The 11,668-nt window shown below is 60.8% G+C and overlaps 3 protein-coding genes across 3 annotated transcripts; 2 read left to right on the plus strand and 1 right to left on the minus strand.

Annotated features, from left to right (window-relative positions):
- The first annotated feature begins 3,028 nt into the window (after positions 1 to 3,028).
- Positions 3,029 to 7,883, plus strand: KVR01_003944 (uncharacterized protein). Its single transcript, XM_044792828.1, has 3 exons — positions 3,029 to 3,772; positions 3,957 to 4,013; positions 4,076 to 7,883. Exon 3 carries the CDS (start codon positions 4,173 to 4,175, stop codon positions 7,197 to 7,199), a length of 3,027 nt encoding a protein of 1,008 aa, XP_044648959.1. The 5' UTR covers positions 3,029 to 3,772; positions 3,957 to 4,013; positions 4,076 to 4,172; the 3' UTR covers positions 7,200 to 7,883.
- Positions 7,884 to 8,749: 866 nt separating this feature from the next.
- On the plus strand, positions 8,750 to 10,476 carry KVR01_002505 (uncharacterized protein; the record flags this gene model as incomplete). The annotated part of the gene is made up of 3 exons (XM_044782721.1): positions 8,750 to 8,791; positions 9,014 to 9,425; positions 9,488 to 10,476. The coding sequence occupies 3 exons, from the start codon at positions 8,750 to 8,752 to the stop codon at positions 10,474 to 10,476; spliced, it is 1,443 nt and encodes a 480-aa protein (XP_044647520.1).
- A 121-nt stretch (positions 10,477 to 10,597) lies between these two features.
- KVR01_003877 (uncharacterized protein) lies at positions 10,598 to 11,652 on the minus strand (the record flags this gene model as incomplete). The annotated part of the gene is made up of 2 exons (XM_044786589.1): positions 10,598 to 11,458; positions 11,512 to 11,652. 2 exons carry the CDS (start codon positions 11,650 to 11,652, stop codon positions 10,598 to 10,600), a joined length of 1,002 nt encoding a protein of 333 aa, XP_044648892.1.
- Positions 11,653 to 11,668: the final 16 nt, after the last annotated feature.

Genomic DNA, 11,668 nt, shown 5'->3' on the forward strand with positions numbered 1-11,668 from the left:
GTGCAATGCCCAGACGCCCGTTGACTAAAGCCATCTTCGGGTCGATCAAATTTTGCACTCAACACCAGTGGCATTTACGGCGTGGGTGGTCCCTGGCGCTGCGGGCGTGCTCAACCGGCAGAACCGGTCAGGCGACACATCCTTCTACTACGTAAGTTCTGTGCGTGCGGCTCGTTCCTGAGGCACGGACATTGTTTTTGTTGACCGGACTCTGTGAGGCGTTCCGGGGGCGTGTGTGTGGTTGGCTAGACCATCCAAGCTCGCCGGGGACGAGAAATGAAATGCAGGTGATGCAGGTCAAGGTCAAAGTTCGAGGCCCCGATAAAGAAAGTTGGCCAGACCTGCCAGGCACGCCTGGCAAGCCTGGCAAGCCTGGCCTGCCCGTTTCTTCGGCGTGCTGCGAGGCGTTCAGGCGTTCAGGCGTTCAGGCGTTCAGGCGTTCAGGCGTTCAGGCGTTGCGGCGCGTGGGCCCTGTCATTGACGTTTGGAAACGCGGCCCAGGCGTCGGGGGGAGTCATGGCCGTTGCATGATGGATCGTGGATTAATCAAGTGACAATAGTGGCATGGAGAGAGACGTGTGCTTCAGTGCCCACGGGCTGCGACGGTTGGTGGTGGTCCTGGCTGGCGCTTGGCAGTGGAGCTGCGGCGTTGCTCAGCGATGCAGTGGATCCCCATATTCAATCTCACGATGCAGGGTCGAGATTGAGACTATCGATCAGTTGGCTGTTGGCCTGTCAGCGCTAGAGCGACTCTGGAGCTGGTGTTGGTCGCGTTGGTCGCGTTGGTAGCACTGCCGGACGAAGTGCTGTGGACACAGTAGCAGTCAGTGCCTGGGGGCGGGAGCTTTTCCTGGCATCATCGCCTCACCTCACCTCAGCCGTGGTCCAGCCGTGGTCCAGCATCGGTAATTGTCGAATATCGTGCCATCGGTGGCGGCGCACACTGGTGCCAGACTGTCTGCCTTTTAGCATGCCGTGCCGCACACCTGCGTGGTGGCTTAACACCACATCCTCCTGGGGCCGTTGTTCCCATCTTCTTTATTATTAGCATGCGGGTGGGTAGAGGATCCCTGGAGCCCTTCCTTCCGTCCAGTTGCTCGTGGCCTCAAAGGAGATCTGCCGTGTCTCTGGCGCAGGCTGTGGTTGTGTGGTACCATCTGCTGACTGCTCGCTTGCAGGAGCAGCACACGCAACGCACGCACAATAAGGTAGGACGCTACAGCAGGCCGGACCAAGCCACCACGGCGGCAACATTAATTTTAGCATCCTTGTCTGGGTGGGGCTCGGCACGGCAGTCTGGCCACTCACACATCAGCCGGCTGGCGATCCCCAGCTCGCCCGCCTGACAGGCAGACAGGAAGGGGAAGGCGAGCCGCGGACGGAAGACGGACTAGTGCGCAGGGTGGGCTCTGGCCCTCTGGCCCTCTGGGACCCCCAAGCCCCCCTCTCTCTCCACCTGCCTGCACTGGGCCCTGGCATGCCTGGCTGCCAACACTCAATCCGCTCAGTCCAGAACCCTGACAGTTCTGACAAAGACGGCCGAGAACGTGGCCGTTTTGTTTCTTTGCACATCATCCTGTTCTGGTTCTGGAAGTGGACATCGTTGGCAGGCTGGCAGGCTAGGTTGGTGGGACTTTGCGTCTACACCATTGGCCAGTGGTCAGGTCCATCTGCCGGCAGAGTGTCGATCTGCCATTCCATCTATGTGTCCGTCGTTTTGCCCTCAGACAAACGGTGCCTGGCGCTGGGACGGGGCCAACAGTGGGGACCTGTGCCTGGGCCTACTGTTAGTGTGAAAGCACGCCCTGAGCCCTGGGTCTCAGGTCGACGACTACATGCCAGCACGCCGACAAACCGGCGCCGGCGAGCCGGCCCTCGACATCATCAACGACGTCAACCAACAGCACGCATCGCGAGACCAACAGCCACCGGCTACGACGGGGCTCTGCGGAGCGCAATCTTGCAATTCCTGGCCCCTCCTGCGAGGCTGCGGCGAAGCGGCTGAACGATGGTTGGGCCGGCCCACGATGGGATTGCTCGCCGTGTCATTCCATCGCTTCTGAGGCTTGTGAACACAAGTTCCCACTCTAGGCCAAATCAAGCCTCCAAGGATGGTTATGGATGGACTACGGCATGAGGATTTTTCCGTCCTTGGCTCGCTGTATCCCAACTGGGGAAACACCATCGCGTCAGGAATCATGGCGGATGCGCCGGTGGGGCCGGCCGTGACATGATGCCTCATCGCAGGTGGCGTGTCTGTCTGTCTGTCTGTCTGGCTGTCTGGCTGTGTTGCTCTACAGAACTATTGTCTGCTATGCACAGCACATGCTGCGTCCATGTTGCATTTTGCAACATGACACAGCAGAGCACACAACCCAGAACACCGGCCATTCGTCGGCATCGGCACCGGCATCCCATGCTGGCGGGCACGGGCCCCAGAAGACCCCGGAGGCGCCAGTGTGCGGTGGTGATGTCTACGCTGCTACGATAGCCTGCTTGCCTGCTGCTACGGCCCCTACAACCCTAGTCATGGTGTGCCAAGGTGAGGTATGGCCCTTTCCCAATCTGTCTCTCGTGATCTCTTCCTCATCTCTGCCGCTGGGACGCCGAATGGGTGGGCGCACAAATTGGGACGCGGATGCGGATTTGGGATGCATCGCTGGGCCTGCATCATTGCAACCCAGCTGGGCGCAGACTTCGGACGGTGACCTGTCGGGGGATCACTACCAAAGCTACCTGGCTACATGCATCATCAGCAAGGTTTGCTGCAAGATTCGCCGTATCTGAGCATAGGGAGCGGCCCCCTCCTTCCGTGCCAACCAGACATGGGCAGGCTGGCAGGAAGGAAGGAGGGACGGGGGGGTGTGTGGGTGGGTGAGAGGAGACACACACACACACGCAGGAAGGAGGCAAAGAAGGCGCGCTAGGTTCTTTTGGCAAGCAAAGCCACCCCCGGCCCTGCTCCCAGCTCCTTGCAGCATGCACAGCTTTTTTGGCCTGGGCGCTGCTGGGGGCGGATGGCGGATGGGGTCCCTCTTCTGTTTCCTCCCTTCCGTTTCCCTGCATTCCTCCAATCCTGATTATCCCTCGCCCGCCTGGCTCCTCTTTTTACTGCTCGACCGCGCGTGGTGCCCCTGCCCCTGCCCCCCCTCCTCGCCCTCCACCACGCTACCACCCCCATCCCATTCCTCAATCTCCCAGATCCCCGGTCCCTGTCTGTGCCCGCGTGCCTGTCCTGCCTTGTCCTCGTCTATATCGTATCCTCGTCCTGGGCTGACTGGACTGACTGGACTGACTCTGGTTGACATTTCATTTACTTGTCACCACCACCACCGCGCCTGTCCCTTGTCCCATTCTTCCATTCTCCCCCTCCCCCCTCTCTCTATTCCCGTCGACGTCGACCGGTTCTCTTTTTTCTCGAAAGGCGACGTCTTGTTCCCTTTGGTGAAATCATTGTCTTGTTTCCCAGCGGCCTTCCCCCAGCGGTCCGAGGGCAATCGATAGATAGACAAAAGAAAGGGCCCGTCCTGCATTCCCGCGGCCGATCTCCACCAGGGATTAGCCCGCCCAACTCCACGGCCCCCTTTTCCCGAAATTGCGCTGCCAATGTCTGTCCTGGCTTAATCTCGACCTTTTCCCACAACAATTCCTAAACCACCACGGCCACCGTTCTGCTGTGAACCTTCACCTCCGTTCTGACGAGTCTCTCGTCAAGTCGCTCTTTAATCCCAAACGCAAAACACTCCTTCTTTTTTGGCCCACGCCAGAAAATGTCAGTAGCCTCGGCCCTTTCTATTTTCTGTATTGTGCCGCCCAGGAGGTGGAGCCCCCCGACGCTTGGGACAGTTCCCTCGTTTCCTGGTTCCCTGTCCCAACTGCGAGCAGCCACTGGCGGATCATTCATGCGCGCAGCACATATGGGAGTTGCATGGGCTAGACACTGACGACTCATATAGATTACACACTCCTTGACCCATTGTCAAGTACATTCGTTTATTGCCTCATTCCTGACAGTGAGTCGTCAGCACTCCTCGACACCAACTCGCCGGCTCTACGCGTGCTGACTGTCGTCGAGTCCACCTGCATAGGCCCTCGCCAACTTTTGGTATTCGAAACCTAGCAGACTCTCCTTCGAACACTCGGTACGGATGAATTGTTAGTAGGTTGAGAGGATGCAGACCAAGTCGCTTCTGGTCTCTGCGCTGGTGGCTGCTTCGGCCTTGGCCAGCGCAGAACCAGTGGCCAAGCGGAAGATATACTTTCCTCGGGAGGTCAAGAGACAGTTCACCAACGCGACCTCCACGGATGTCGCCACCCCGCTGCCTTCGACAACGACCGAGACGACAACGACCGAGACGACCACCGCCGAATCCTCGTCAACTCAGGGTCTCTCGTTATCGGACATCCTGACGAGCCTGCTGGGACCATCCGGCCCCGTCTTGATCCCAACGCCGTCTGATGCGCAGTCTGACACCAACAGCGCCACCACGGTGACATCGGTGACATCGGAGACATTAGTGACATCGGTGACATCCACCACAGTCGAGTCCCCGGCTTCGAGTACGAGCACCACCGAGGACGACGTTCCGACCACTACTAGCACTGCTGAGGACGCGCCGACTCCGACCACTACCGAAGACGAGGTTCCGACCACCACTGCCACTTCTGACGACGCGCCGGCACCGACCACTACCGACAGCAGCACGGTCTCGGACACTACCGTGCTCACTCCGTCCGCGTCATCAGTGGCCGAAACGACTACTGGTATTTCAACAGATGACACCCCAAGTGCGACCGCAACGACTGTGACCAGCGCGACCCAGCAGTCATCAACCGGCCTTCCCCTCACCTCCGACCTGGGCAGTATTGTGTCCGAAATTACTTCTGATCTCAGCAGCGTTGTCTCTGATGTCACCGCCACGGGCTCTGCCTCGACTGGTCCTGTCCCTAGCGACCCTATCCAGCCAACAAGCCGTGTATCGGACACTACTACGGATGCCACGACTGTGACTGGGTCGGGCACAGGGTCTGCCACCGACACGGCGTTGCTTCCAACTGGACTTCCCATCACCTCTGACTTGAGCAGTGTTGTGTCCGAAGTTACCTCCGACCTGAGCAGCGTGGTCTCTGAAGTCACTGGTACAGGCTCGACGGGTCCTGTCCCCAGCGAGATCGTACAGCCGACGAGCCGTACGTCAGAAGCTACGGATGCCACAACGGATGCTTCTGCAGCTCCGACTGTTACGACCACCTCGGATGTCAACCAACCTCAGCCAACAGGCAGCAGCACCCAGTCCGGCGATGACAGCGTGCCCACGTCCGCAGCCGACACGACCAATGCGACCTCGATTGAGACCGTGGAAACCAACACCGCCACCACTGGCCCGATCCCGACCGGGCCCAGCTCGGCTGTCAGCTCCGGAACAGGCTCCGGCATCGTGATTGCACCAACCGGAATCGTCACACCATCATCATCAATCGTTCTCCCCTCCTTGAGCAGCTTCGTGTCCGACCTCACTAGTGGCCTCGCGAACCCGACCGCCAATGGAACTGAGACCGAACTTGTCCCCACCGAGACCACCGCTCAAAGTGTCGACCCCTCGGTCACTGGTCCGGGCACGGGTGTCACCACTCCTACTACGACTGCTGAATCGACAATTGACGCCTCTGTTACGGGTCCAGGAACGGGTATCACAACCTCCTCCGAATCTACGATCGATGCGTCGGCCACTGGATCTGGGACGGGTGCCACCACCCTCACCTCCGCCACCGAGACTTCTTCTATACAGACTATAGACCCCTCGGCAACTGGACCAGGAACTGGCATCTCAACCGTCACCTCGCCTTTGCCGACCCCCACGGACATCAACAACGGTACCACGATTATCAGCACCGGCGGGCAATCCACCACCGCCGAGGTTCCAATCACTGCCAACACTACCATCACGGACCTGCCAACAAGCGGGCTGACCACTTCGATCCTGCCGCCGACAACGACAGATGGGACGACCATATCTCAGAATTCCACTACGGAGGAGGTCCCCACGACCACAGCTGAGTTGCCGACCACCGTCACTCTGCCGCCCAATGCTACGATCTCTACGACGGATAGTGGAACTACTACCGAGATCACCTCGGGGGAGTCGACCACAACTTCAGCCACGCTTCCCAGCATCACAACCGTGTCCTCCGAGAGCCTAGGCAGCAGCTTGGTCCCCATTTCCACGATCACCGACTCCTCTGAGTCCTGGCTGCCCACTACCATTATCGTTGCGCCGTCGACGAGCACTGTGACTGGCAGTGAAACTGCCACAACCGCCACTTCCTTGCCATCCAACCTGCCAAAGGCTATCACACCTGACACAGGCACCTTGCCCATCCCCGATGGCACTGTCGAAATCCAGCTTGGCTTCAAGTTCCCCTTGAACTACGCGTTCATTGCCAGCCATCCCAAGGCGGCTGCTCAAGTTCTGTCAGGAATTCCCAAGGCGCTGCTTCACGCAGGTGGCATCAGCAACGGTGAACTTGTTCAGATGAGAAGGCTACAGCCGCTCCAAGGATACGACCAGAAGAAGGGCTACACCCCGACCATTGCCATTGCAACCTACCCTGAGGATCTGGTGAGCACGCTCGCCCTGCAGGTCAAGCAGCCGGCTTCGGCGCTGTACCAACAGCAGGACACGCTGGTCAGGAACATCACGCAGCAGATCGACTCCACCATCAGCATCATCATCGGTGGTGGTGCTGATGGATCTGGCTCTACCGGCACCGACAGTGGCGGTGGCTCATCCAGCCCGTCCTCCCCCAGTGGCAACGGCGGCGACGTATTTGGGAACTCGGGATCTGGCGATTCCTCCGCAAGCCAGAGAGGACAGACCGCCGGTATTGCCGTGGGTGCTGTAGTTGTCTCGGCTGCTTACGGTACTGCCATGTTCATCATTGCGCGGCGATACAAGCGGAGGAAGCAGGCACACGCCCGCACCAGTTCCGTCTCACACGGCTCCCCGATGCGTCAGACTGGTAGCCCGGCCCTGATGGGCGGTGCTCTGCTGAGCCGCGACATGTCCAGCTACGGTGCAGCAGGCGGGCGTGACAGTCATGGCAGTGGCAGGACCGGCCAAAGTGGCATGAGCAACTCGGCCCGCACAGCCTACATCTCCCCGCCCGTCGCGGCAGCCAACTCGTTGGGCTGGAACTGAAATGGGCAAACCTCGACATCAGATCTGACTGGACATCTACCCAACACATCCTTTTTCTGCATCTCGCACAGCCTTTTGTTTCTGATTCACCATTACGATACCCTTCTGGTCCGCTTCGTGCATTTACCACCGCGGGTGGGGACTTGTTGAGCCGGCGAAGCAGAGACCGCGCCACCACGGCGCGGTCGGCTACACGTGTGTCGTTCCATGTCTTATTAGCCTTCAATCAGGCGGGCCCTGGACACTCCTCCAGGGCCCGCTGTTATCTTTGATATCCCCTCGTTGCTTTAGAGGACCAGGGCCAATTTTTCAGGCCCTGGTCTGGCCACGAGGTACTTTTTTTTTAATGCATTATTCTTACTGGAGGTGACGAGCGTGCACGAAGACGAAGCAAAAGGGAATGACGACCGTCACGCGTGGGGATGAAAACAAAAAGGGGACGAGGAGAGGCATGGGAGGGGGGAGGCTTTGGAGCTGAAGAAGCTCCTATATCCTACTCGTCACTTGTACAAGGTCGAATCGAGGACAAGGATGGATGCACAAGTCAAGTTGGGAACTGCAGTCCGAGTGGACAGGGACACATATGCCTGATCTACGGAATTCCCTTTCTCTTTGTATCGCTGTTACATACCACCTCGAAAAGACAATTTAGACGAATAAATTGGCCTTTTGGCCCAAGAGAAATACGTGTCGATGCCTTCAGTGAACCAGTGGTGAGAGCCTGATGCAAATTCCATACAGGTGAAGACGCCTGTCACATTCATTGCAATGAATCAGCCAGTGTAGTATACGCCACATGACTCGATGCGTCGGTTGTGAGAACAAGCGAACGCAGTCTTGCTGTCCAGGACGACTTGGTGATGGGAAAAGGAAAACAACAACAACAAAGGTACCAGGTGAAACGAGTGTCAGCTGACGGCGCTCAGTCGGATGCTGGCTCAGATGTTGTTTTAGCGCAACCGAGAAGAAAGCCACACCGCGTAGCCGGGCCAGAACGCCCTAACAGTACCTGGTGTGGAGGCGTGGATCTACCGCTCATTTCATCATCCCGGGCACCCCTGTGACCGTTGACGTCGGCTCGTTGACCTCGCAGCTCTGGGGTCGGCCATGCCATGGCGGCCATCACCTTCAGAGTCTCCCTCCATCCCCATTGAACACACACTCGTTTCTTGTCCGTTTGTATGATGTCTGACTACGCGACGGAGACGACAGCTGCAGAGGAACCCCCGCCCGGGGGCGGCTCGTCCGGGCTCGTCCGCCTCACCCCTGAGGGCCGCAGTAGCAGCGGTGACGACGACCTGGGCGAAAAGGAGGAGCAGGGCCCGGCTCTGGTTCACCACCCTCTCCTCCTCGGCGGCGGCGGCGATGACGACGGCAGCAGCAGCAGCGACGGCTCTAGCGACGGCGACGGATCACACGAGCTGCGGGGGCGGGTGCCGCGAGAAACCGATGGCCGCCGCAGGAATGGCCTCGCTTACACGGCCGAGGAGGAGCGCGCGGTCGTCAACAAGTTGGACCGGCGGCTGGTCCTGTTCGTGGCATTCCTGTACATGCTGAGCTTCCTCGACCGGTCAAGTCCGTCTCGCTTTTCTGTCTTCTGTTTTTCGATTGATTCATTTCCCACGTGTTCCTTTCAATCTTCCCTTGTGCCCTATTCTGGCGGAATGTGGCTTTTTGCCCCCGTTCCTGTGTTCCTGCGCCCAGCCCCCACGAAGCAAGAAGTGCCGTTCCCCAATGGGGTGTCATTCTTCATCTGATGTCCTCGTTGGGGATGGATGGGAGGGGGGCGTATCAAGCAGGGTTGGAAAAAAAAGTCAATTATTGACATTCTAAGAATAGACATCGGCAACGCCTATACCGCAGGCATGGATGATGATCTCCTCGGGCGCACCACTTCTGCGAAGGATGATGGTGTTGGGGGGGAGGCCGGCCGCGGCAAGGCCTACTTCGAGTGGGGGCTTGCATCTTTTTATATCGCCTACATCGCCTTCGAGTGGATGTCCCTGCTGTGGAGCCGCGTTCCGGCGCACGTCTATGTGGCGAGCCTCGTGCTGTCGTGGGGTGTCGTCGCCTCGCTGCAGGCTGTGGCCACGTCGTACCCCGTCCTGATCGCGCTGCGGTTCCTCCTGGGCGTCGGCGAGGCTGGCTTCACCGGGATCCCGATCTACCTGAGCTTCTTCTTCCGGAGGGAGGAGCTGGCGCTGCGGACGGCGGTCTTCATTTCCGGTAAGGCTTTGGCCCTGATGAGGAGCGAGCGAGTGCTAATAGTCGGATCCTTCCAACCACAGCTGCGCCGCTTGCCACCACGTTTGCCTCATCCCTCGCGTGGCTGATCACCAAGTTTGGCGAGGACGGGCCCATCGCGCCGTGGAGGCTGCTGTTTCTCGTCGAGGGCTTCCCGGCCGTGGTGGTGGCCACCGTGGCCTTCAGGGTCATCCCCGACTCGCCCGAGGAGGCAGACTACCTCACCAGGCGCGAGAAGAAGATCGCCAGGCTGCGCCTCTCGGACCCGTGCGACGTGGGAGGGAGTCGGCGGCGAGGTGGCCGGTATGCCGAGTTCTGGGCCGTGCTCCGCGACCCGGTCCCGTGGACGACGGCATGCATATTCCTGCTCACCAACATAGCATACTCGTCGCTCCCGGTCTTCCTGCCCTCGATCCTCACACAGATGGGCCACACCCCCGTCGCGTCACAGGCCCTCTCCGTGCCCCCCTACCTCATCTCCTTCATCGCCGTCCTGGCCGTGGCAAAGGCCTCAGACGCCCTCCGGTCACGAGCCTACCTCATAGCAGCATGCGCGCTGTCCTCGGCGCTGGGGTACGCCTTCCTCGCGCTGAGCCACCGCCTGAGCGACCTCCTCGGCGGCGAGGCCCTCAACATGGCGCGGTACCTGGCCGTCTTCCCGGCCGCCGCGGGGTTCTTCTCCGTAGTCGTCCTGGCCATCGCGTGGAACATCAACAACTCCCGCGGCCGCGACCACAAGGGCGCCGGGTTCGCGCTGATGCAGGTCATCGGCCAGACGGGCCCGCTCGTCGGCACCAGGCTGTACCCCAAGGAGGACGGGCCGTGGTTCACCGGCGGCATGGGCGTCTGTGCCGCGGCCATGTTTGGCGTCGCGGGCCTCGCCCTGGGGCTGAGGGCGTACCTGGCGAGGGCGAACCGGCGCGCGGACGGGGACGGGGTCGGCGCCGGTGGGAACTTGGAGGAGGAGGAGGAGCGGCTGTTCGCGGGGGAGAAGAGCCATGGGGATGGGGATGGGTTTAGGTATATGCTTTAGAGGCATTAGTACATATATGTAGCCCTATTCAAATATTGGCCCTATGTCCCGTGCTATGTTTGCTACGCTGTGAGAGCACTTGGTCCCCGCCAGATCGGAACGCCGACTTCCTCGCAGCAACTCATACCACCTCATCCCTCCACGGGATACTAGCAGCCGCGCCCTTCCTCTGCACCGTGATGGCACCGGCCTTGTTGGCCTTGCGCACAGCAGCCTCGAGGTCGAACGCGCCGCCCCTGGAGCCCACCACCTCGAGCGCGTACTGCCCCACGAACGTGTCCCCCGCGGCGGTGGTGTCGACGACCTCGCGCACCTTCTCGGCGGGGAGCAGGCCCTCGGCCGCCGCGGACTTGTAGTAGACGCCGCGCCCGCCGAGCGTGATGATGGTCGTCTGCACCCCCTTGCCCAGGAACCACGCCGCGGCCTCGGCACACCCGGCCGCCGTGTCGAGCCTCTCCGCCGGCAGCCCGGAGAGGATGGACGCCTCCGTCTCGTTGACGACCAGGTGCGCGAGGCCGGCGTACGCCTCGGCGGGGAGCTCGACGGCGGGCGCCGGGTTCAGCAGCACGGGGACGCCCTGCCCCCGCGCGCGCGCCAGCGCCAGCAGCACCGTCCGCAGCGGGACCTCGAGCTGCATGACGAGCAGGTCCGGCGTGCCGGCGCGGGGCGCGATCGAGGCCTCAAAGTCCGCGGGCGCCATGCCCTGGTGGTTGGCCTCGGCGCTGAGCACGATGCGGTTCTGGCCCGTCGGCTCGTCGACGATGATGATGGCGATGCCCGTCTTGAGGTCCCGCGGCGCCGTCACCCCGCCCACGCCGACCCCGTGCGACCGCAGGCTGTCCAGGAGCATCTCGCCGTACGTGTCGGCGCCCACGGACCCGACCATCGACACCCGCGCCGCCGCCTGCGTGTCGTCTGCGTGCCTGCCGCCCTCGGGCCGCGGCCGCGAGAGCTTGGCGCATGCTACTGCCTGGTTGGCTCCCTGCGGGGCTTGTCAGGAGATGGGGTTGAGAACAGGGCAAGGGGCACGCTCACCTTGCCGCCTGGGGACACGTGGAACGAGTTGGCAGTGAGCGTCTCACCCGGGGCAGGATGGTGGGGGACATACGACACGAGGTCTATGTTGAGCGAGCCGAGGACGCAGATGTGCGGGAGGTCTGAGTTGCTGCCCGCCATGTTGGGTGATGTTGGG

The sequence above is a fragment of the Diaporthe batatas genome, assembly GCF_019321695.1.
Source record: "Diaporthe batatas strain CRI 302-4 chromosome Unknown Contig00003, whole genome shotgun sequence".
In the NCBI taxonomy this organism is placed as follows: Eukaryota; Fungi; Ascomycota; class Sordariomycetes; order Diaporthales; family Diaporthaceae; genus Diaporthe; species Diaporthe batatas.

Coding starts and splice junctions, on each gene's coding strand:
- KVR01_003944 (XM_044792828.1), top strand. CDS start 4,173: ATGCAGACCAAGTCGCTTCTGGTCTCTGCGCTGGTGGCTGCTTCGGCC.